The sequence below is a fragment of the Cervus elaphus genome, chromosome 26 (assembly GCF_910594005.1).
Source record: "Cervus elaphus chromosome 26, mCerEla1.1, whole genome shotgun sequence".
Taxonomy (NCBI): domain Eukaryota; kingdom Metazoa; phylum Chordata; class Mammalia; order Artiodactyla; family Cervidae; genus Cervus; species Cervus elaphus.
The window spans coordinates 49,344,524-49,370,063 of record NC_057840.1 but is presented as its reverse complement, the minus strand read 5'-3'; the positions used below and the strand labels follow the sequence as shown (position 1 = coordinate 49,370,063).

General features: G+C 50.3%; 1 protein-coding gene across 6 annotated transcripts in view; it reads left to right on the top strand.

Moving 5' to 3' along the window:
• The window catches only part of WDR27 (WD repeat domain 27), a 141,690-nt gene that overhangs the window by 18,329 nt on the left and 97,821 nt on the right, over positions 1-25,540 (top strand). For 4 of the 6 annotated variants that reach the window (XM_043888381.1, XM_043888378.1, XM_043888382.1 and 1 more), the window contains 11 exons: positions 2,113-2,221; positions 3,303-3,399; positions 4,707-4,807; positions 5,633-5,700; positions 5,901-6,022; positions 6,124-6,203; positions 13,357-13,435; positions 14,874-14,951; positions 17,740-17,837; positions 19,101-19,193; positions 24,614-24,744. In XM_043888381.1, the coding sequence (XP_043744316.1) occupies positions 2,113-2,221; positions 3,303-3,399; positions 4,707-4,807; positions 5,633-5,700; positions 5,901-6,022; positions 6,124-6,203; positions 13,357-13,435; positions 14,874-14,951; positions 17,740-17,837; positions 19,101-19,193; positions 24,614-24,744 (1,056 nt within the window). The remainder of the gene's footprint in view (positions 1-2,112; positions 2,222-3,302; positions 3,400-4,706; positions 4,808-5,632; positions 5,701-5,900; positions 6,023-6,123; positions 6,204-13,356; positions 13,436-14,873; positions 14,952-17,739; positions 17,838-19,100; positions 19,194-24,613; positions 24,745-25,540) is intronic. The other 2 variants (XM_043888380.1, XM_043888379.1) reach the window with 2 other exon arrangements.

Sequence of the window (25,540 nt, the reverse complement as noted above, 5' to 3'; positions counted from 1 at the left end):
CAGTGAGAACCCCACACATCAGAGCTAGAGGGCAGCCCCTGTTCTCCATAAATAGAGACGCCCCCCAGTGAGAACCCCGCATAGCACAGGTAGAGAGCAGTGCCTGTTCTCCATAAATAGAGACGCCCCCCAGTGAGAACCCCGCATAGCACAGCTAGAGAGCAGCGCCTGTTCTCCACAACCAGAGGAAAGCCCACGGGGCACTGGAGACCCAGCGCGGCCACAGCAACCAAACAGCGTGTAAAGAGAGTGGATGCTGGCGTGACCGGGAGGACGCCGTGTTAGGCCGTCACCTGGCCTCCCCTGTGCACCTCTGCTTTCACACTGAGCTCTGCTGGCGCTCCGTCCCCAGGTGTGGGGGCCCCCCCAACAGTAATGTGTTACCACGACCCCAGCAGGGTCCTGCCTTGACCTGGTCTGGCACCATCTGCCTGGAGGCAGTCAGGGGCTTAGCCCACGATCCTGCATCCTCTTCACGCCCGCCAGTCCCAGGGAGTGGGTCTCCAGGTCACCCACCACTTTAGTCTGACTTAGGTGCAAACTGGAGATTCCCACAACCCCTTCCTCCCTCGGTTCTGTTAACACAGGTGAGCGGCCAGATGAAGAGCAGCAGGGGTGAGGTCGGGAGGGCCTCAGCACAGGAGCTTCAGTTCCCAGGACGTAGGGAGGGGGCTCCGCTCCCCAGGGAGGTGTTTTCACCCGCCTGGAGCTCCTGAACCTGGACTTCGGGGATTTTTATGGAAGCCTCATTGCTTAGGCACTGTTGATTTGATCCTTGGCTGTGGGTGATGGAAGTCCATCTAGCCCCACTCCCCAGAGGTCAGGGGTTGTTTCCCTGGCAACCAGCCCCCATTCTTAAGCAAACTGAGGGCTTTCCAGAGGTCACTCATCAACCTGACAGCAGCCCCATGGTCCCTCAGTGATCAGGAAACCCCCAAGGTTTTAGGAGCTCTGCGCCTGGGCCGGGCCGGGCCGGGTCCAAGATCAAATGTCTGCTTCTTGTTACATTACTGCATCAGCTGAGATAGTTGTTTTCTTTCTTACAAAGCTGACTGCTAAAGGGAAAGAGCAAAATTACCCAAGATGGCAGTGGTCAGGCTCTCTCACCCCACGTGTTGTAAATAATGATTATGTAACAGCCGAGCTCACTTGCAGCACTGTGTGTGCACGTCACCAAGTACCTGCTTGGCCGTGGGCCACCTCTGTCATGTAAGCACATGTAAGCTCCGTCTGGAAAGCCCTTGAGGCTGCGTTATGGCCGCCGCACCAGTCCAGAGAGAACAAATGTGTTTACAGTTCCTGTGATGCCTTGAGAATTCTCCCAGAAAGCTTGCACCTTGCCTGCCCTGGGTTCAGTGAACAGTGAGATACAGCAGGACAGCCGCCATCACCTGTTTGAGCTGTCTGCAGGGACGTGTCGGCTGTGCTCGCGATGCTGTGTTTGGAGAGGCCGGGCGTGCAGTGCTGGGCACAGGAGCACACCTGCTCTCCATCCATGCCCTGTGTAAGACGTGTGACCTCTGGGTCATGTCACCCACTTCTGTGCCCTTAGGAGGACGCCTCCCGGGTCAGGGGATGGGGAGGGTATGGAGGTCAGAAAGGAAGAGCTAGGGGCCTCTGAAGGGCCATCTCTCATCCTGTCAGCTCTCTGCTCACTCTTCTCACTGACTGCCTGCTCTTCATCATCGTATCTGGTGAGAGTCTCACGTCTAGATGTGTTCCTGTGTGTCTAGATGTGTTCCCGCCTGTCTAGACGTGTTCCCGCATGTCTAGATGTGCTCCCGCCTGTCTAGACGTGTTCCTGTGTGTCTAGACCTGTTCCTGTGAGTCTAGATGTGTTCCTGCCTGTCTAGATGTGTTCCTGTGTGTCTAGATATGTTTCCTCCTGTCTAGACCTGTTCCCATGCGTCTAGATGTGCTTCTGCCTGTCTAGACGTGTTCCTGTGTGTCTAGATGTGTTCCCTCCTGTCTAGACCTGTTCCTGTGCGTTTAGATGTGCTCCCGCCTGCTTAGACATGTTCCTGTGTGTCTAGACGTGTTCCTGCGTGTCTAGACCTGTTCCTGTGTTTGTAGATGTGTTCTCGTCTATCTAGATGTGTTTTGCTTTTCCAGCTTTGGATCTTCAGTTTGGTTGAGGGGCACCATTACCGCTGTGTGATGCATGTTGACCTCAGGAAAAAGAGAGAGAGTTTCTCCACTAGGAGGGCAGAGTCCAAGCCAGGTACGCGGCCAGGTGATGCCCTGCAGACCCTCTCATGGGGTTCATGCCCACAGCCCCTGTGAACAGGGGTGGGGGGAGAGGGGAAGCCGGGGACCTGGAACCAGGCAGGGCGTGGGGAGCAGACGGGGTGGGGGTGGTGGAGGCTTGTCTTGCTGCACAGTGGGCTCCTGTCCCTCCCACATCCCTGGCTTCCTGGCTTCCACGGGTGGTGTTGCAGCAGGGCACCCAGGAGCCCGGGGTCCTCAGCTGAGTCTTCTTGGCTGGCCCGGCCCCTCCTCCTGCTTGTCACCCTCCACCCGTCCCCCTGGTCAGGTACTTGAATATCTGCCACCACCCCAGGAGGCGCCGACGTGCTGGGAAAGCTGTTGGTTTTACTGTTTAATTGGGCTGCAGGCTCTCTGTCATGGGTACCCACATCCATTCATTTTCATGTTGCAGCAAATGTCTCTCTGCTCCGCTCCCCTTCACGTTTATCATAGTTGTGCTCTTTCTTTTAGTGTGTGAGATACATATAAAATGTATATTAGTAAATGGCTTTAAGCTATTTCTTCTTAAAGTGGGTCAGAAATTGCCCTTATCTAGTGGATCTTAGGCTTCTCCTGGTGGCTCAGATGGTAAAGAATCCACCTGCAATGCAGGAGACCCAGCTTCGATTCCTGGGTTGGGAAGATCCCCTGGAGAAGGGAATGGCAACCCACACCAGTATTCTTGCCTGAAAATCCCATGGACCAAGGAGCCTGGTGGGCTACAGTCCTTGGGGTCAAAAAAAGTCGGACACGGCTGAGTGACTAGCACACACAATGGATCTTGAGCCCACTTTCAGAACCCACAGTTAGTCTTTCTGCAGGTCTGTCCTTCAAACTCCATCTCCCTCCCTTGCACTCTCATGACACAGGGTCTGAGTTGTATTTCCAGCCTTGTGCTTTATAATGTACAAGACCAAGGGTTTTTCTTGATTCATGATCTGAGTTACTCCAACAACATGCATCTCCCACAGTGCCCCATGGGGTCAGCTGTTAGCCTCTACTGTGACCAGTCGTTTTAATGTAGCATCTCAGATTATCAGTAATTCTGTCCTTAGAAGGTGGTCAGCCTCCGTCCACGAAGGCCCCAGAAACAGGAGAAGAGACTGAAGTGGCCCTTCCTGTCCTGAGCCTGGCAGCCTGCGACTGTGGATTGTAAGTACTGTGAACTCTGCCAAGCCCTTATGGAGAAAGCCTCCTAGATTAGGCTCATTTTTTCTATAATCATAATAAAACCAAATTATTTTTGTCTGTATGAGTAGTAATAACTGTAAGTGTTCTTAGAGTTGCATATTTTAAGCCTTAAGGTTGATAATCTTGATCAGTTATTTTTAACTCTATTTAATAAAGGAAATGAGATTATTTTAATTTTCTTCACTTTAATTTCATCAATGCAGATCTTTATTTCTGTAATAAGGGAAATGGTAACATTATCATAACTCATCCTAAACTTCCGTCATCTGTGCCATATTTCATACCTTTAAATTTGACCCCAAATGAATTTTAGTTATTTCTTGTTTTATAGAAATATTTTAAATATTTGGCAACATAAGTGAGCCACTGCTTTACTCTGACTAAGCAAACATGTCATGATTTCATTCCCCTTGGCCCCACATGGACTGTGGAGAGCTCTGGCATTGACCGAGGGCTGCCTCAGGTCCTGCTGGGGTGGGAGCCCTGAGGAGAGGGCCGGTGCAGTTGCAGCCCTGCTGTGCTTCCCCATCCGGCAGCCGTGCCTGCACAGGGCCCCTGCCCGGCCTGGACTTGAGCTGACTGGGGGTCTGAGGCCTTGGCTCCCCACCTTTGCTTAGGGAGAGTGACCCTGTTCTGCTCAGGCTCAGGTGGTCTCCCTGGGGCTGGTGTTGGAGGCTGAGGACCCATGAGCAGCCCAGGGAGCGGGGGCTGTTGGAGGCCGGGTGGCCAACGTGTGCGTGGGAGGGACGTGCCTGAAGACGCTGCTCTGGGTCCAGGTCTGCGAAGCCAGAGGAGGCCGGCCAGTCAACTTACCGCCTGTGTCTAGTCTGTAAACCGGAAAACAAAGCAGCAGCGGCAGATCTGTCTGTCCTGGCGTGAATGCCACTGTTGGTCAGTCTCCGCTTCCTCAGCTCTGCTCGGCAGCGTCTTCAGGTGCAGCCGTGGGGCAGGCGTGGGGTGTGGCAGGGATGCCCACCTGTGCGGGGCTCTCGCGGAGGCCGCAGGTGCCTACTTCTGGTGACCTTAGAGGAGAGGAAAGCCTCAGGTCAGAGCTGAGTCAGGCCCAGCTTGTGGCCCTCTGAGTTCTACCTTCCCTGGACAGTAGGGCCTAGGAAGCCCGCCCCGGGGACATGCTAGATGTCGTCTGAGATGGCGGCACCCAAGACTCGGGCAGGGGAACTTCAGGTTCCCCAAGGCCCAGGGTCTCTGCCGCCCTGGCTGAGGGGGGACGGTCAGCACACGCTTTTCTCTCTTTCTTTTGAAATCAGCCTCTCTGAGACCGGCAGCTGCTTGTGGATTGGAAGCTCCGCTGGTTTGCTCATATTTAACTTGGCAAGCTTTGAACTGGAGGGTGTTTTACATTACAAGGGTAAGACCTGTGTTCAGAGAATCCTTGATACAGACATTATGTAACTTGAACGTTTTCTTTTGTCTGACATTCGGGGGTCATGGTGGGTGCCCGTCAGTGACCCCCAGGGACCAGGCTCCCAGGTCATTGTGTGCCACGCTGGCTGTCCTGGTGCCCCCCCACCTCACCCCAGCCCCGCCTGCAGCCCGTTACCCCTGGTCCTCTGTCTCCCGTGTGTATCAGGCCCCCACCCCCTCCTCCTGGGGCCCACCCACGTCCGGGACCTGAAGTTGGCCCTGTGTGTCCGCGCCTGGTCGCCGTCACAGCTGTTGGGCTGAGTGACAGTCTCCTCGCCCATCCCGGCGTCCGCACGCCCGCAGGCTGCGTCCCCACCGGCCCCTGGGATGCGGGGAGACGAGGGACTGCTGCCCACTGCCCTGTGTGCACATGGCCTGGCCGTGTCTGCGCTGCTTCTGGCCGGGCCGCGCCGCGCTCCCCAGGGCTCCTGGTTCGGGCCCTCCTCCTGGGGCGCCACCTCCCCAGGTGTTGCCCGTCTGTGCACGTGGCCTCCGCTGGCCCCGGTGCCGGTGCCTGCCCCCTCCCGGTTGGTCTTCTGTCCGTTAAGGTCCCATGCCGTGTGCCGGCCTGGCTCGGAGTCCTCACGGGGACGCGGCACGTCCCGCACTCTCGCGGCCTGGGTGGAGTTTGGTCCGCAGGCTCGCGCCGGGGTGGCTCTGCAGGGGCAGAGGCCTGTGCGCTCTGTCCTCGCGCCCCCGGCCCGGGCCGTGTGCAGGCAGCACCTCGAGGCCTTACGCGTGGCCTGTTTTCTCCTTGCTGGGAATGAAGACTTCCGGAGCCTCAGCATTCAGGTAGCTGGATCGTGCGCCGTGGCGAGCAGACCCGGCGGTCGTGAGGTGAGTCGTGAGCCATGCCTGGGCGGTGCGCTTCTCCTGCTGCGGTTTATCCTCCCTTCTTCCGACATGCTCTTGCGGCTGCTCACTGTGTGAGGCTGTGTGTGAAGTTTCAGGGGTCACACGCGTCTGCACAGGACACCCATTAGCACAACTAAAGTCTGCCCACAACCACGACCGATTCTCTGAACCCTTCCGCGCAGGCCCTCTGCTTGCTCACGTCCATGTTCGGCAACGAGACGGCCCTGGTGGAGGTGGACCCTGCTGCTCTGCTGAGGTCCCAGCAGCGCCCCCGCCGCGGACCGGACCTGTCGGTGCTGCCCAGGTGCGGAGTCGTGCGAATCTGTCTTTAAGATGCACGTTTCCCTGAAACAAGTCCGCCACGCAAGTTTGCTGTCACAGACCAGGGCCGTGTTTTTATTTTAGCTCCTGTGTCTCACCGACCTCCCCGCTGTACTTCGGACTTAAGGAAAAAAGAACCAAGCCGGCTACTCAGAAACAAGCGGGTGAGTATCCCGTGGTCTGAAATGCAGGGTGTAGGGTGGCTCCTTGTCTGAGTCACGTTTGTTCAGCTTCGCTCTGTCGCTTTGTGGATTCACGTCCATCGAGGTGACGATTCAGTGCTTGCTTCTTCCGTTGCTCCTTCCTTTCTCTGCCTCTCACGTGTTCTGACACGGTTTTTGTGGTGGGGAATATGTTGGGCGTTTCTTCGTGACTTGGGTATAATTCACAGGAATTCAAAACATGAGAAATACTGGCAGTGGTTTCTCTGGGTTGATCTCCTTTATGTTGATTAGTTTGATCTCTTTGCAGTCCAAGGGACTCTCGAGTCCTCTCCAGCACCACAGGTCAAAAGCGTTAATTCTTTAGCATTCAGCCTTCTTATGGTCCAAGTCTCACATCTGTACATGACTACTGGAAGAACTATAGCTTCAGCTATGTGGACCTTTGTTGGCAAAGTGGTATCTCTGATTTTTAATATGCTGTCTAGGTTGGTGATAGCTTTTGTTCCAAGGAGCAGGCATCTTTTAATTTCATGGCTGCAGGCACATCTGCAATGATTTTGGAGCCCAAGAAAACAAAGCCTGTCACTGTGCTATTCAGTAAATGCTTGTTGTTTATCTATTTTAGTGGCTTCCCTGTTGGCTCAGACAGTGAAAAGTCCACCTGCAATGCAGGAGACCCTGGTTCAATTCCTGGGTCAGGAAGATCCCCTGGAGAAGGGAATGGCAACCCACTCCAGTGTTCTTGCCTGAAGAATTCCATGGACAGAGGAGCCTGGTGGGCTACAGTCCATGGGGTCAAAAAGAGTCCGACACAACTGAGTTACTAACACTTTCCCTTTTTATCTATTTTATATATGGCAGTGTGCATCTCTTCACTTATTTCTTGTGTATGCTTTTTATTGTAGTAAAATATAAATTATATAAAATTTACCATCTTAACCATATTTATGTGTACAGTTCAGTGGCAATAAGTAACTCTATAACTTTGGGCAACAGAAAAAGTCTTTTTGAATCATTTTCTTAAACAATACCCCAAATAATGTTATGTTATGTGTAGATTTCTTTTAACATTCTTTGGGAAAACTTGTAGACTAACAAATATTAATTAAAATTGCTACTCGTTGGAATAATGCTAGGTTGTTCAGAGAATATTCCAAAATGCTAACTATGTTTTCACTTGAAGCAACTTACTTGCAGGGTGAACTCTGTTAGAAGCGATGCCGTCCCTTATACCCTAGAAGCTCAGCTTGTTTTGTCAGCCGCACTGAGGACCACGCTCCCCAGCGTGAGCTGAGAGCAGACCTCTGTGTGGAGACCTGCTGTGAAATGAGACTTGGGATTGTCTTTCTTTTTTCACCAAATTCATTTACGTTTTGTTCTTAGATATGTTTTACTTAGATCGCCCCTTGAAATGGAATTTAAGACTTTTTTTATTTTATTATTTTAAATTTAATTTTAGTTGAAGTATTAGTTGATTTATAACGTACCAAGCACTGCTGTACCGCAGAGTGGCTCAGTTTTACACAGATATATATATATATATATATATATATATTTAAAAATACTCTTTTCCGTTATGGTTTATCCCAGGAGAGTGGGTGTAGTTGTTCCTTGTACTACACAGTAGGACCTTGTTGTTTATCCATTCTGAATGGTGTGTGTGTGTGTGTGTGTGTGTGTGTGTGTGTTAGTCATGTCCTAGTCTTTGCTATCACACGGACTGTAGCCCACCAGGCTCCTCTGTCCATGGAATTCTCCAGACAAGAATACTGAGTGGGTTGTCATTCCCTTCTCCAGGGAATCTTTCCAACCTCGGGATCGAACCCAAGTCTCCTGAATTACAGTTTCTTTACTGCTTGAACCATCAGGGAAGTCCCCTAAATGTAATATCCTTTCTGCTAATCCCAAATTCTCAGTCTACCCCTCCCCCTGCACCCCTTTTGGTAACCACCATTCTGATCTCTGTGTCAGTAAGTCTGTTTCTGTTTTGAGATTAGGTTCATTTGTGTCATATTTTAGATTCCAAATAGAAGTGATGCCATATGATATTGTCTCTGTCTGACCTACTTCATTTACTATCATCTCCAGGTCCATCTATGTTGCTGCAAATGGCATTATTTCATTCTTTTTATGGCTGAGTAATATCCCACTGTATAAAAGCACCACATTTTCTTTATCCATTCATCTGTCCATGCACATTTAGGTCATTTTCTTGTCTTGGCTGTTGTGAACAGTGCTGCTGTGAACATAGGGGTGTGTTTATCTTTTTGAACGATAGTTTTGTCCAGGTTTTTTTATTTTTTTGGTTGCATGGCAAGGATCTTGCAGTATCTTAGCTCCTTGACCAGGGTTTGAACCTGGGCCCTGGAAGTGAAAGTACTGAGTTCTCACCACTGGACTGACATGGAATGCCCTGCTAGGATGTATCATTTTGTTCCAGATGACTGTACATGCTGTACTATGCTTCACAGCTAAATAATATGTAGATTGTAAAACAAAATTTTAGTGAGAACAGTCATATAAACAGTAAGGTTTATTACAGAGATTATAATTTCTCTGTATCCAGGGACTTTTTATGATAGCTTTATGTGTTGTTTAGAAAATATTCATATATAATATTGCAGAAGATGACTGATTTATGGTGATTCTGTAATCTCAAACTTTGCATCCCTCCTCTTATAAAAGCATAATAGAATTTTTAATAGGTTTTTTTTCCTGTAATTGAGATCTAATCTTACTGCATTGTGGTCAGAAAAGATGACTGGAATGATTTCAGTTTTTTTGAATTTACCAAGGCTAGATTTATGGCCTAGGATGTGATCTATTCTGTAGAAGGTTCCGTGTGCACTTGAGAAAAAGGTGAAATTGATTGTTTTGGGCTGAAATGTCCTATAGATATCAATTAGGTCTAGCTGGACCATTGTGTCATTTAAAGTTTGTGTTTCCTTGTTAATTTTGTGTTCAGTTGATCTGTCCATAGGTGTGAGTGGGGTATTAAAGTCTCCCACTATTGTTGTGTTATTGTTAATTTCCCCCTTCATTCTTATTAGCATTTGTCTTACATATTGCAGTGCTCCTATGTTGGGTGCATATTTATTTATAATTGTTATATCTTCTTCTTGGATTGATCCTTTGATCATTATGTAGTGTCCTTCTTTGTCTCTTTTCACAGCCTTTATTTTGAAGTCTATTTTATCTGATATAAGTATTGCGACTCCTGCTTTCTTTTGGTCTCCATTTGCATGAAATATTTTTTTCCAGCCCTTCACTTTCAGTCTGTATGTGTCCCTTGCTTTGAGGTAGGTCTCTTGTAGACAGCATATATAGGGGTCTTGCTTTTGTATCCATTCAGCCAGTCTTTGTCTTTTGGTTGGGACATTCAACCCATTTACATTTAAGGTAATTATTGATAAGAATGGTCCTGTTGCCATTTGGTTTGTTGTTTGGGGTTCACGTTCATACAGCCTTTCTGTGTTTCCTGTCCAGAGAAGATCCTTTAGCATTTGTTGAGGAGCTGGTTTGGTGGTGCTGAATTCTCTCTATTTTTGCTTGTCTGTGAAGCTTTTGAATTCTCCTTCATATCTGAATGAGATCCTTGCTGGGTACAGTAATCTGGGTTGTAGGTTTTTCTCTTTAATTACTTTAAGTATGTCCTGCCATTCCCTTCTGGCCTGAAGAGTTTCTATTGAAAGATCAGCTGTTATCCTTATGGGAATCCCCTTGTGTGTTATTTGTTGTTTCTCCCTTGCTGCTTTTAATATTTGTTCTTTGTGCTTGATCTTTGTTAATTTGACTAATATATGTCTTGGGGTGTTTTGACTTGGGTTTATCCTGTTTGGGACTCTCTATGACAAACCCACAGCAAACATTATCCTCAATGGTGAAAAATTGAAAGCATTTCCCTTGAAGTCAGGAACAGGACAAGGGTGTCCACTCTCACCACTACTATTCAACATAGTTTTGGAAGTGTTGGCCACAGCAATTAGAGCAGAAAAAGAAATAAAAGGAATCCAGATAGGAAAAGAAGAAGTAAAACTCTCACTGTTTGCAGACGACATGATCCTCTACATAGAAAACCCTAAAGACTCTACCAGAAAATTACTACAGCTAATCAATGAATACAGTAATGTTGCAGGATGTAAAATTAACACACAGAAATCCCTTGCATTCCTATACGCTAACAATGAGAAAACAGAAAGAGAAATTAAGGAAACAATATCATTCACCATTGTAACAAAAAGAATAAAATACTTATGAGTATATCTACTTAAAGAAATGAAAGACCTATACATAGAAAACTATAAAACACTGATGAAAGAAATCAAAGAGGACACAAACAGATGGAGAAACATACCGTGTTCATGGATTGGAAGAATCAATATTGTGAAAATGGTTATACTACCCAAAGCAATATATAGATTCAATGCAATCCCTATCAAGCTACCAACTGTATTTTTCACAGAACTAGAACAAATAATTTCACAATTTGTATGGAAATACAAAAAACCTCGAATAGCCAAAGCAATCTTGAGAAAGGAGAATGGAACTGGAGGAATCAACCTGCCTGACTTCAGGCTCTACTACAAAGCCACAGTCATCAAGACAGTATGGTACTGGCACAAAGACAGAAATATAGATCAATGGAACAGAATAGAAAGCCCAGAGATGAATCCACAAATCTATGGACACCTTATCTTTGACAAAGGAGGCAAGGATATACAATGGAAAAAAGACAACCTCTTTAACAAGTGGTGCTGGGAAAACTGGTCAACCACTTGTAAAAGAATGAAACTAGAACACTTTCTAACACCATACACAAAAATAAACTCAAAATGGATTAAAGATCTAAATGTAAGACCAGAAACTATAAAACTCCTAGAGGAGAACATAGGCAAAACACTCTCTGACATAAATCACAGCAGGATCCTCTATGACCCACATCCCAGAATATTGGAAATAAAAGCAAAAATAAACAAATGGGATCTAATTAAACTTAAAAGCTTTTGCACAACAAAGGAAACTATAAGCAAGGTGAAAAGACAGCCTTCAGAATGGGAGAAAATACTAGCAAATGAAGCAACAGACAAAGGATTAATCTCAAAAATACACAAGCAACTCCTGCAGCTCAACTCCAGAAAAATTAATGACCCAATCAAAAAATGGGCCAAAGAACTAAACAGACATTTCTCCAAAGAAGACATACAGATGGCTAACAAACACATGAAAAGATGCTCAACATCACTCATAATCAGAGAAATGCAAATCAAAACCACAATGAGGTACCATTACACGCCAGTCAGGATGGCTGCTATCCAAAAGTCTACAAGCAATAAATGCTGGAGAGGGTGTGGAGAAAAGGGAACCCTCTTACACTGTTGGTGGGGATGCAAACTAGTACAGCCACTATGGAAAACAGTGTGGAGATTTCTTTAAAAACTGGAAATAGGACTGCCATATGACCCAGCAATCCCACTTCTGGGCATACACACCGAGGAAACCAGATCTGAAAGAGACACGTGTACCCCAATGTTCATCGCAGCACTGTTTATAATAGCCAGGACATGGAAGCAACCTAGATGCCCATCAGCAGACGAATGGATAAGGAAGCTGTGGTACATATACACCATGGAATATTACTCAGCCATTAAAAAGAATTCATTTGAATCAGTTCCAATGAGATGGATGAAACTGGAGCCCATTATACAGAGTGAAGTAAGCCAAAAAGATAAAGACCAATACATTATACTAACGCATATAAATGGAATTTAAAAACATGGTAACGATAACCCTATACTCAAAACAGAACAAGAGACACAAATGTACAGAACAGACTTTGGGACTCTGTGGGAGAAGGCGAGAGTGGGATGTTCTGAGAGAATAGCACTGAATCAAGTACACTATGAAGGGTGAAACAGATCACAGCCCAGGTTGGATGCATGAGACAAGTGCTCAGGGCTGGTGCACTGGGAAGACCCAGGGGGATCAGATGGTGAGGGAGGCGGGAGGGGGGATTGGGATGGGGAACACATGTAAATCCATGGCTGATTCATGTCAATGTATGGCAAAAACCACTACAATATTGTGAAGTAATTAGCCTCCAACTAATAAAAATAAGTGAAAAAAAAAAAGCATAATAGAAATAGCAAGGTTTCCTGGTCCCTCTGGGTGCGTCTTGATTTCCAGTCCCTCCCAAGGGCCTCCAGGGGTCCAGCTCCCTCCTCGGGGCCTCCATGCCCAGTGGGGTTCCCTGAGCTTTGGATGGGAATGTGTCTCGGTTTATCACGTTTGAAATAGTTCCAAAAGCAGAGCTGAATTTCTTTGTTTAAAAAAAAAAAGAGAACTGTTTTTAGAAGTATTCAATATTATGTAATTATCCATTTCCTAAAGCTGTTTTATAATATTGTACAGAATATTAATATTGAATAGCAAGTATCATATAACATAAAAATGAGTAATTCTGGCAGGACTTTATTCTATCTGAAAGCACCCATGGGACATGTACGTGTTGGGGGTAAGTTCCTGAGGTGTCAGAGCTCTAACCAGCCAGCTGGGCCATGGAAACTTACAGTGTGTTAAAAATAGGGTAAGGTGTTTCCTTGCCATTAAAATGCTCTGAAGGCTGGTCTTTCTTACTGTTGTGTCATGATAAACACAGGCATGAGAGAGACACTTGGTTGGCTTAAGAGACTTGCATTCCTGTTGTAGGGGAGCTGTACCTGGCACTGGCAGAGGCTTTTGCTCCATGCTGCGGGTTTCAGGGTCCCGTGGACAGAAGCCCACCGGCCGGGTTCTGTGCGGCCTGTCTCAGCCCAGAGCGGACAGCCTCTTCCAGACGTGCCAGGAGGGGCCGCGCTGTGGGAAAGGCTGACGTTTTAGCCCTTGAATATCTGAAATACACAGTACTCAACACTACGATTCAGGTCATTTAAGGAGGAAAATCACCTTGTCATCGTTTTCTTGTACTTTTCATGCCCTTGGTCTCCCTCTCTGCTGGTGGTGTTGGTTTGTCATCAGGTATGAAGCCTCTCCTGTCTGTAGGGTGTGCACTGACTCCTCTTGTGTGAACTTGGCTGTCTCTGCAGAGCTTTATCCTTATCCATGATGAAGCAGCTGTGTTAATGACTTGCTTCTTCTGTAACCGTGTTTCCCGCAGCTGCTCGGAGCATCGTGAAGGACCACCCGCTGGTTTTCCACAGCAAAATTCGGTCGTCGGGCTACACGGCTGCCCCGTGGTGAGTGGACCGCCCAGAGACAGACCATGGCCTCCAGGCGCAGGTGCTGGTATGGATGGAGGTGGGCGTGTGGACCCCAGCATGTCACCATGGCAGAACAGAAGCAGCAGTAGCAAGCGTTTATTGAGTGCTTGCTCTGTACTTTGGGGTTTCCCTGATAGCTCAGTTGGCAAAGAATCCACCTGCAGCGCAGGAGGTAGATGGGTGGCTGTATGGATGGATGAATGGGTGGATGGATCAGTGGGTGGGTGGATGGATGGATGGATGAATGGATGGGTGTATGGGTAGATAGATGGATGGGTGGATGGTTAGATGGATGGATGGGTGGGTGGGTGGATGGGTGGATAGATGGATGGATGGATGAGTGGATGGATGGGTGGGTGGGTGGATATATAGATGGATGGGTGGATGGATGGATAGGTCAGTGGGTGGATGGATCAGTGGATAGATGGGTGGCTGGGTTGCTGGCTGGATGGGTGGATGGATGAATGGATGAGTGGATCAGTGGGTGGATGGGTGGGTGGTGCATGGATAGATCCTGGATTCATGCCTCCGTACAACCGCACACTAGTCCAGGCCACGAGCCTGTGTGCTAGCTCCACGGTGGTGCCATCTGCTAAGTGTGGACTCCTCGGGTTCACTGTACTTGGCTGGGTCTTGCATGTGGGGCCTGTGAGGGAGTCCAGGGGGAGGAGGAACCAGGCCGTGGTCAGTCCTAAGTACTAGCCCCAGGGTTTGAACTTTCTAGGAAAAGTACAGGGAGATTCTAGATGGGGTCACGGGGTGAGGATGTGTTTCACTGTGACATCCTGGAGGCCGTGAGGACAGGCGGGGAGTTGGTGAGGCTGACAGACTGCCTGCCTCCCTGCCTGGGTGGTTCCTCCTCCTGAGACCTCACCCAGCTCCCACCGCCCTCACCCAGCCTCCCTGGACCCTGTGCTCTGGGTGGGTGAGCCCCCCGCCCCAGCCCAGTCCTCACAGTCACGTGTCCGTGTCCTCACCTGCCTCATCCAGGTCTGCTCTTGGTCATTGCCCAGGGGACTTGCAGATTCTGCAACACATGTAGCCCCCTCCCCGCGACTTGTCTCTCTCCCAGGGCTCCAGACCTGAAGCTGACATGTGGGGTTGCCCTGCATGCCTGGCTGCAAAGTGACTATCTTAGTTTTTGTCTAGGAACCCAGAATTTGTAGGTAAATAGCACAGGATTCTCCAGAATTTTAATACACAAATACACTTATGTCCCCATTAGTGAAATAGCTGATATGTATATAGAATTAGAGGAATGTTGTCAAAATTAAAGTGATTAAATGTTTAGTTTATTACTAACTTGGGACATGGGAAGCATTTATGTATTTATGTTTATTTTTTCACTGCAAAATAGGTCTCTTAAGCTTAGAAGTTTTAATCTTTGAGTGACATAGAGTTCTTCTTTCCACAGTGCAACTATGTTTTCACCAAAGACTAATTTCAAAAATGATGGTAAAAGAGCTTCAAAATGCAAAAACAATTACAGGTGGTATGTAACCTAGTTTGTGCATTCCAAGTAAATTTGAGATAATTTGGAGGAACTCTTTAGATACTTTATTTTTTTCAAACAGATATAAGACCTTTTAAGTACATATGTGTAAGTATGTACATGTGCACATACATATATGTATATATTATTTTTATATCTATCTGTTCTTTTAGTTAAATTTAATTCATATTAATCATTTTTCAGACATGCTGCTGTTTTTATCACCTTAACTATTTAGAAGCATTTAATTTTTGTTTTAAGTTTCATTTTGGAGAGCCTCATAGCTAACGATTATCCTGATAAGCGTCTTAGGTCATAGTTGGGCAGGAAGTCTGAGTAGGCACGGTGCTCGGTGCCATTCTGGGTGGCCTGCGATGGGCTCATTGGCTTGGAAATGCTTCCTTCATCCAGCGGCCTTCAGCCCAGGGCTGGCTGCCCGGCACTGCGTCCACACCTGTCCCCGTGTCCCATGATGGCGGACGAGTCCTGCAGATTCCCTGGGTCCGTTTCTCTAGACAGGAAGGTATTTGGGGGCCCGGGGGCCCCCGGTTCTGCTGTTAGAGGTGATGCCATCTACTCAGAGATGGTGGGCTGTGGCGCTTGAGCTGCTACTCACTCCAGTGAGCGTTACCGCTGCGCCTGCTGTCGCTGGCTCACGAGATGCTGCTGGGCCTGACTTGCCCACGTTTAGTCGCGTGATTTGGTCCTCTTCCTGCCACTGTCTGCTGTTCCCATGTCAGCAGGTCATTGCTGCTGAGTAGGTGTCTCCACCAGATGCCCTCACGCCCCGTCAGGCCCTCTCAAGCACCGTGGTCGAGGATGGACTGCAGCCCTGGGCTCTGCTGAGCTTGGGTTTCCTGTGGTGGTTTTTCCAGGGAGTTAAAAAAAAAAATTTTTTATCATAAAGGATGTTGAATTTTGTCAAATGCTTTTTATGTATCTACTGAGGTGATTGTGTTGTTTTTATCATCTCTTTTTTTAATGTGGTATATCACATTGATTGATTTGTGCATATCAAACTATCTTTGCATCTCTGGAATGAATCCCACTTTATCATGGATGATCCTTTATAAACATTGTTAAATTCAAATTTGTAATATTTTGTTGAGGATTTTTGTGTCTATATTCATCAATGATATTGGCCTATAATTTTTTTTGTAGCATCTTTGTCCGGTTTGGGTATCAGGGTGATGGTGGTGTTATAGGTAAATTTGGGAGTGTTTCATCTTGTCAAGTTTTTGTAATAGTTTGAGAAGGATAGGAATTAGCTCATCTTTATGTGTTTGGTAGAATTCCCCTATGAAGTTGTTCAGTTCTGGACTTTTTGTTTGCTAGGAGTTTTTAAATCACTAATAAAATTTTACTACTAGTAATCCATCTATTCAGATTGTATATTTCTTCCTGATTTAGTTTTGGAAAGTTGCATGATTCCAGAAGTTCATCCATTTCTTCTAGGTGGTCCAGTTTATTGCCATATAACTGTTCGCAGTATTCTCTAATGACATTTTCTACTTCTGTGGTATTGGTTTTTAGTTCTCCCCTTTCACTTCTTATTTAATTTATTTGGGCCTCTCCTCTTCTTGATAACCTGGCTAAAGATTTCTCAGTTTTGTTTTGTCTTTTCAAAAAACCGTTCTTGTTTTGCTGATCTTTTCTATTGTTTGTTGGTCTCTATTTTATTTCCTCTCTGATCTTTATTGTTTCCTTTCTTTTGCTGACTTTAGGCTTTGTTTATTCTTCTGTTTCTGGTTCCTTTAGGTGGAAGATTAGGGTTTTTTTTGAGATTTTTTCTTGTTTCTTGAGGAAGGCCTGTGGCACTATAAAACTTCCCCTTTTATAACTTATTTTGCTGCATCCCATAAATTTTTGGAAAGTTGTGTTTCCATTTTGGTTTGTCTTGAGGTATTTTCTGATTTTTTCTTTGATTTATTCATTGGCCCATTTGTTTTTTAGTGACTTACTGTTTAGTGTTTGTGCTTCTCACATTTTTCTTCCTGTAATTGATTTCCAGTTTCATAATATTATGTTTTGAAAAAAATGCTTGATGTAATTTCTGTCCTCTGTCTCTTGTTGAGACTTGTTTTGTAGCCCAGCATATGATCTATCCTGGAGAATGTTCCATGTGTACTTGAAAAGGATGTGTATTCTGCTGTTTTTGGATGGGGAATGTCCTGTAGGTATCTGTTAAGTCCAACTGGTCTATTGTGTCATTTAAAACATGTTTCCTTATTGATTTTCTTTCTGGATGCTTTGTCCTTTGATGTCAGTGGGGTGGTAAAGTCTCCTACTATTATTGTATTGTTGTTAATTTCTCCCTTATGCCTGTTAATATTTGCTTTATATATTTAGGTGCTATTTTATTGAGTTCATATATGTTAATGAGTATAATATCTTCTGGTATTGATCCCTTTATCATTATATAATGCCATTGTTTATTTTTTAATAACCTTTATTTTAAAGTCTGTTTGGTCTGATTTGAGTATTGCTACTACTATCTTGTTTCTATTTTCATGAAATATGCTTTTCTATCCCCTCATTTTCAGTCTGTGTATGTCTTTAGCTCTGAAATGAGTCTCCTGTAGGCAGCACATACATATTATTTCATGGTTCTGAATGTAAGAGTTTATACACACACACACACGCACACACACACACATATATATATATAAATGTCGTGGAATAAAATTATACATGTAAATAGGGAAACACTCACCTTATTTCTAGTATATTTTTTATTTCTAATGTTACTTTGGACTGTCTCAATTATTTTCTCTGATCTTCCTTGAAGTAAGGAGTACCCTCTGGAGAGTCCTCCGCCCAGCAGACTGAGCAAGCAGCTGCCCGTGGCCCGCGACCAGGCTGCCCTGCTCTGTATTCAGCATTCAGGTATGCCGCTCCAGCCAGAGCTGTGCTTCACTGCAAGTTTCTTGTTTTGCCCGTTGTTCCATTTTAAATAGATTTTTTAAATGTTGGTTGTTTGAAGTCATATGACGTTGTTTGAGTCTAGATTAAAATCAAAGCTTGCTTCCCGGAAAGTCACTAGGATTAGCCCAGGGCGTCCACACATGCCCTGCAGCTTCTGGCAGCAGGAGCTCTGGTTTGGTTATTAGCTGTTCCAGGTCTGTGCTCTGAGTATGTGGCCTTCTCCTCCGTGAGCCCCAAGGGAGCCTGGCAGGAGCGCTGCATACAGAGGCTGGTTCATCCAAAGAGAGGCTACAGAAGAGCCGCCACTGCCCCCTGGAGACCTGGTCTCCTGGTTCTTCGGTGGGTGGAGCCTCTCTCCTGGCACACTTGGCCCCTGGCAACCACTCCCTCTCAAGGGCGACCGGACACCTTTACTTACTTTCTGTGAACTCAAAGACGTCAGGAGGCAGCTCTCATCCAGGTAGCTCCACTATCTAAGCTCTTTTCAGAGTTAAACATCATTTCTGGCTTCTAGATCTACTTACAGGCGAGAATATGCCTTTGCCCAAGTCCAGGGTCTGTCTGTGCACCAGCCCCCACCCCCACCTCCTTGAGTGTTTGACCAGCCGTCTGCCCAAATCCGCCGTCTGCCCAAATCTGAAAGGGTACTGACTTCCTTTTGTTTTTTTCATAGAATTCCAGCCAGCCAAAGAATTTTTTGAATAATTTTGGGAAATTAGACATGTAGTATTATCAGTAAATATTTATGTGATATTTGATGTGCTTACTAAGCATGTGACCATAAAAGTGGGATCCTCAGGTTTGAATATTATGGGGGAAATGTATAATTTATGATGCCTTACTTTAGGACAGTGTTTGATGGAATGGCTGAGGCAGATATGCCCCTGAGAGGAGGCTGGGAGGTGGGGAGGCTGGCTGCTCGGGGCGTCCCAGCAGGTTCAGGTTCAGACCCCAGTGCCGCCTCTGACCAGCCCCACATCCTGGGAAGGCCCCTCAGCCCCAGCCCTCGGCTCCTGCCCGTAGAAGCTGGGTGTGACGTGAGCCCCTGGGGGGCCCTGCACGCCCAGCAACTGGGAGTCAAGGAAATGCCGTTACCTGTTTCAGGTTTCCTCACTTCCTGAGAAAACGGACATCAGGTTAACTGAAAAATTCTATAATTTCACCTGTTGCAAGCGTGGTGCCTCTGAGTTATGACTTATAAGGAGTTTCTCTTACTTTCTCAAGCAGGAGATGGACAGCGGCTGGCCTGTGGCTTAGCCAACCACTTGTCCCTGGTCTGCAATGCTGATCTTACTGGGACGCCTGCTGTTTTGTCAGGTAAGATGTAGAATTTTAGTTAATGTGGATTTGTGAGTGTTTTTCTCTTGTTACCAAGTCAGGTCCTTTTGCCAGACACTGAGGCAAACGCTGAGATGCCAAGGTTTGCAGCAGAGGAAGGGTTTACACAAGACAGCCAAGCGTGGAGCTGGGAGGGCAGAGCTCAGCCCTGCCCCCCGAGGCGGGGCCGGACACTTACAGGACCGAGAAGCAGGGTGGTCTTCGGGGCGGGGGCCGGGGTGGGAGGTAGGGACCGGGCGAGGCAGTCAGTGCTGCACAGACAGGTTAGGGCTGCATGCTGCTTCGTGGGACACACGTTCAGAAGCAGAGGCACCCGCCACGAGGCGAGGGCGGCGCTCTGGGCCCCTGATGTCAGGAGGTCGTCTGTCAGACACCTGCACAGGCCTCGTTTTAGGGTCAGTGGTCCCAACAGGCTTGGCTGGCTACACACAGCTGATTCCACATTCCCGAAAACCAGCTTAAGTCCCTGTAACTATAGGGACCCATATGTCAGAGGCATTATCTATTGGGGTGGTTACAGGGTGAGCTTGCTCAGTGAGGGTGGTAACTGGTGGAGGGTTTCTTTCTTTTTTTTTTTTTTAATTTTTTTATTAGTTGGAGGCTAATTACTTCACAACATTTCAGTGGGTTTTGTCATACATTGATATGAATCAGCCATAGATTTACACATATTCCCCATCCCGATCCCCCCTCCCACCTCCCTCTCCACCCGATTCCTCTGGGTCTTCCCAGTGCACCAGGCCCGAGCACTTGTCTCGTGCATCCCACCTGGGCTGGTGATCTGTTTCACCATAGATAGTATACATGCTGTTCTTTTGAAATATCCCACCCTCACATTCTCCCACAGAGTTCAAAAGTCTGTTCTGTACTTCTGTGTCTCTTTTTCTGTTTTGCATATAGGGTTATCGTTACCATCTTTCTAAATTCCATATATATGTGTTAGTATGCTGTAATGTTCTTTATCTTTCTGGCTTACTTCACTCTGTATAAGGGGCTCCAGTTTCATCCATCTCATTAGGACTGAGGTGGAGGGTTTCTGACGCACGTCCCTCACCTGCTGTTCTGTCGGAGGAGCTCACAGATTTCTGAAGGTCACGGTTCCTGTTTGCCCTGTGGGCATAGCTTCAGCATGACTTTTTTAATCCCCTGGGGCACAGATTCAGCCTCATTATATGGTCCTGTTGTTAATCTGCAAGCGCCACACTTGTTCCTTTCAAACAAGAACAGACTAGAGCTGTGGCTGACTTGGGGAACGAAATGACCGGATTCTGCTGAACCCTGCTGAGCCGAGCAGGGTGAGCTTCGCTTGTGGGGCCAGACCTGGAGGCGTGTTCGTGGAAGGGGCCCCGTGGTGCTCAGTTAAAATCCGTCTTGGAGGTCTCCACTTCTGAGAGCACAAGCCGGTGATGCATCGCAGTGTGATGACCACGGACCCCAGTGGGCGTCATCCACTGGCAGGGTCTGTGTTCATGCTTTAGACTTGACAGTGTTTCCCGTCCAACACGCCTGTCTAGTCCGTGGACGCCGGGGGCCCGGAGCCGACCCTCCCGAGGGTGCACCTGGCACCTGGCGGTCACGGCTGGACGGGTCTGAGTGCTGCCTGGGAGGACCACCCCTCACGTTGGGCGGAGGGCAAGGGGTGTAGCAGCTAAACCCTGGGGTCAGTCACTTCAGAAGGTGAGGCTGATTAAGATTTCATTAAGTGCTGTGGAGTTGTGCACACACGAAGTCCTGTGAAGGGGTGGCACTGAGCCTGGAGCTCCTGCTGTCTCTCGAGTTCGGCGTCTGTCTGAGGCCCGCTGGCCCCCTGCCAGGGTCCTTCCTGTTGGTGGGCACCTGCAGCCTGGTCCCCAGCCTCCACCATTGCTCGTGTCCCTGTGTGTCCTGGGGAGGCTGGGGTCAGGGCTGTGTGTCCTGGGGAGGCTGGGGTCAGGGCTGTGTGTCCTGGGGGAGGCTGGGGTCAGGGCTGTGTGTCCTGGGGAGGCTGGGGTCAGGGTTGTGTATCCTGTGGGGGAGGCTGGGGTCAGGGCTGTGTGTCCTGGGGAGGCTGGGGTCAGGGCTGTGTGTCCTGGGGGAGGCTGGGGTGAGGGTTGTGTGTATCCTGTGGGGGAAGGCTGGGGTGAGGGCTGTGTGTCCTGGGGAGGCTGGGGTGAGGGTTGTGTGTCCTGGGGAGGCTGGGGTCAGGGTTGTGTGTCCTGGGGACAGCTGGGGTCAGGGCTGTGTGTCCTGGGGAGGGCTGGGGTCAGGGTTGTGTGTCCTGGGGACAGCTGGGGTCAGGGCTGTGTGTCCTGGGGGGGAGGGCTGGGGTCAGGGCTGTGTGTACTGGGGAGGCTGGGGTCAGGGCTGTGTGTCCTGGGGGAGGCTGGGGTGAGGGTTGTGTGTATCCTGTGGGGGAAGGCTGGGGTCAGGGCTGTGTGTCCTGGGGGAGGCTGGGGTCAGGGCTGTGTGTCCTGGGGAGGGCTGGGGTCAGGGCTGTGTGTCCTGGGGGAGGCTGGGGTGAGGGTTGTGTGTATCCTGTGGGGGAAGGCTGGGGTCAGGGCTGTGTGTCCTGGGGGAGGCTGGGGTGAGGGTTGTGTGTCCTGGGGAGGCTGGGGTCAGGGTTGTGTGTCCTGGGGACAGCTGGGGTCAGGGCTGTGTGTCCTGGGGGGGAGGGCTGGGGTCAGGGCTGTGTGTCCTGGGGAGGCTGGGGTCAGGGCTGTGTGTCCTGGGGGAGACTGGGGTGAGGGTTGTGTGTATCCTGTGGGGGAAGGCTGGGGTCAGGGCTGTGTGTCCTGGGGGAGGCTGGGGTGAGGGTTGTGTGTCCTGGGGAGGGTGGGGTCAGGGTTGTGTGTCCTGGGGACAGCTGGGGTCAGGGCTGTGTGTCCTGGGGGGGAGGGCTGGGGTCAGGGCTGTGTGTACTGGGGAGGCTGGGGTCAGGGCTGTGTGTCCTGGGGGAGACTGGGGTGAGGGTTGTGTGTATCCTGTGGGGGAAGGCTGGGGTCAGGGCTGTGTGTCCTGGGGGAGGCTGGGGTCAGGGTTGTGTGTCCTGGGGAAGGCTGGGGTCAGGGCTGTGTGTCCTGGGGAGGGCTGGGGTCAGGGCTGTGTGTCCTGGGGAGGCTGGGGTCAGGGTTGTGTATCCTGTGGGGGAGGCTGGGGTGAGGGCTGTGTGTCCTGGGGAGGGCTGGGCTCAGGGTTGTGTGTCCTGGGGAGGGCTGGGCTCAGGGCTGTGTGTCCTGGGGGAGACTGGGGTGAGGGTTGTGTGTATCCTGTGGGGGAAGGCTGGGGTGAGGGTTGTGTGTCCTGGGGGAGGCTGGGGTCAGGGTTGTGTGTCCTGGGGAGGCTGGGGTGAGGGCTGTGTGTCCTGGGGAGGCTGGGGTGAGGGTTGTGTGTCCTGGGGAGGCTGGGGTGAGGGTTGTGTGTCCTGGGGAAGGCTGGGGTCAGGGCTGTGTGTCCTGGGGAGGCTGGGGTCAGGGCTGTGTGTCCTGGGGGAGGCTGGGGTCAGGGCTGTGTGTCCTGGGGAGGGCTGGGCTCAGGGTTGTGTGTCCTGGGGAGGGCTGGGGTCAGGGCTGTGTGTCCTGGGGGAGGCTGGGGTCAGGGTTGTGTGTCCTTTTGCTCTTTTTCTCGAGCATATCCTGCTGTCCATACCCGGGGGTCAGTCATCAGAGGTGGGAGCCGTCTGCTGTGGCTGTGGGGAGAAGACATTGAGGAAAGGGGGTCTGGCCGGGTCCCCAGGGGGCACGTGGCTCTGCAGGGCTGGGGGTCTCGGTGCTCACCCTGAGGCCAGTGTCTGCACAGGCCTTGGGGTCCTGGCGCTTCCGGTGTCCAGGGCAGAGCTTGGAGAAGAAGGTGCCGTTGGGGTCCTGTGGTCCCTGGGAGTCGCGGTCTTGTCCTGATCCTCGGGCGGGAGTGGGCAGCCTCCTGATCCATCTGCTCCTGGGGCGGGGCGGTGCTCGTCAGCGGTGGGGGTGTGGGGGGACCAGAAGCAGGGGTCTGCTCCGCGTGGGCGAGTCGAGGGAGCCCCGCTGAATCCACTTTGTGTGGCCTTGAGGCCTCTGGCCGCCTAGGGAGGTGGTGGCCCCGAGCAGCCTCGTTTGAGGCGGGAGGGAGGGGAGTTGCTCGGGGTGAGCTGGTGCGTCTGGAGCTCAAGGTGTTCAGCTCCCGCCCTTCCGCGCAGGCCGGCGGCTCTGGCTCTGCGGGGAGGAGGTCCTGGGGACGCGGTGGTGCCTTCGCTGTAGCTCCCAGCAGAGGGCAGCAAAGCCATTTCTGGTGTCTCTCCGCCGCGGGTCCTGGCTCTCCGTTTGCTCCAGGTCGTGTTTACGCTTGTCCATCCTCCCAGGATGGTGTCCCCCCTTCTTCCCAGGGGCTCTCTGACCGGGGTGATGTGGTGATGCTACACCTCTCTGTCCGATCTCAGGTTCCCGAGTGTAGTTCACACGCTGAGCCCCGGGTGCGCGCGGGCGTCTCGGGTGAGCTTGCCGAGACAAGAGTGTCCCCTCCTTGGGCTGTTCTTTCTCTGCGGTTTGTCACAAAGCATCCGATAGGGGAAGTCCGAGACGCGGAGGCGCGTGGAGCCCGCCCCGGGGCAGCGCAGGGCTCAGAGGTGCAGCCTTGTTCTGCACGGGAGGCGTCGCGGATTTTCTCTCCCACGTGCGCGCGCTGTGGCCCAGGGACAGCCCGGCCCGGCCGTCTTGGTTCTGAATCTCCTCTCGCAGGACCACGGTTTTCTCTTGCCAATCTCCAAGTGTCGGCCTCCGAGAACCCTTCCCCGCACGGGATCCACTTCTCGGTGGCCGTGGGGGCGGTGCTGGGTGATTCTAAGGTTGTCTCCCGGCCGCGATGGCCTTTCTAAGGGGTCGTGAGGGCAAAACAGGTCCAAAAGTCAGGTCGTGTGTGGGTTCAGAGCCGGAGGTGGCTGACGCCAAGCAGAGAGGGCGGGGCTGGCCGGTGCGTGGGGAGAGTCGGAGGGGCCGAGATAGAAGCCACAGCGAGTCCTGACGCTTCATCGGACCGAGCGGACCAGCTGGGCAGCCGGTGCCGGCGCCGGCAGGAGCCGGGGACCCCCACGAGCGGCTGTGGTGTTGCCCCTGGTGTTACCACCTGATCTGGGCGTTTCCTCTCCCTTCCCGAGCACCCGCCTATTCCCCGGGAAGGAGGGGACGTGCTAAGTGACAAGCGGTCCGTTATCTGCAGGTCTAATTGCTCAGACACTGTAACCATCGGCCGGCCAGTGTCATCGTCTACCACCTTCTTTGCAGACTGTGTTTGGTCTTTAAATGAAGCAAGGCCCACCCGCTTGGGCGTCAGCTCCCTGGGGCGCTTGGCTGGGAGACGCCTCCGCTCGCGGGGTCACTCCCTTCTGGACGCTGCGGCTCTGCTGCTCTGGGGAGGCTCAAGGCCCGCTCTTCCTGCTCTGCCCTCAGGTCATGACGGGGCGGTGGGCAGCGTGTGCTGGAGCCACGACGGCCGCTGGGTGCTGTCCGCCTCCCAGGACGGGACGCTGCGGGTGTGGTCAGTGCGCGGCCCGGAGCCAGTGCTGCGTCTGGTAACGGGGGTACCAGGGCGCAGACGGGGGCGGTCGGGGGCCCCGCCCAGCTTCTCCCGCGGCAGCCGGGGGTTGGGGCCAGGCGGGCAGCAGAGTGTGTTTACACGCATACGTGACACGTAAACACGCACGGCACACGTGCACACGTACACACAGTTAAATAAGCCTGACATTTGTATGGCTTGAAAATGGCAGAACAATAGTAAAATATGGGAATAATTTAAAGATAAAAATAAACGTGATGCTATAGTAGAGGCGATAATAATGCCCACAGGACAGTATGTGGGGGAAGTGTGTTTTGGGGAGAAAGATGCCTTATTTTGGTGACTTCATGGGAGATTGTTTGGAAACCGAGGAAAGGGAGTCAGGAAGACCGTTGAGGAGGGGGTGGGGGGACAGGAGACACGGCTGTAAGTCACCAGGCTCCTCGCTGGCAGGAAGCGGTTTCAAGGACGCGGTTAGCACTCATCCTGTGAGTCTGGTTGTAAAAGGGGACTGAGTCCTGGGGCCCTGCTTGAGGGAGGCTGGGCACTCCCAGGTGGGGCCTCGGAGGCCGAGAGGGGAAAGGGGGGTGGCTTTGGGGCCCAGAGTCCTGGCGACTTCTGCACCCTGCACGGGCTGTGCGGAGTCGTCGGAGGAGCAGACACTCAGAACTAGGCTTAAAACACGTGTAGAACTTTGGCTTCAATGGTCAGGTTCCCACTTTCTTTTATTGTAGAGTTTTTAAATGGTCAGAATTCCAAATTTTAGTCATTACAGCAACATTTTAATTATGTAGCATTGTTTAGAGAGGAAGAAGAATGGA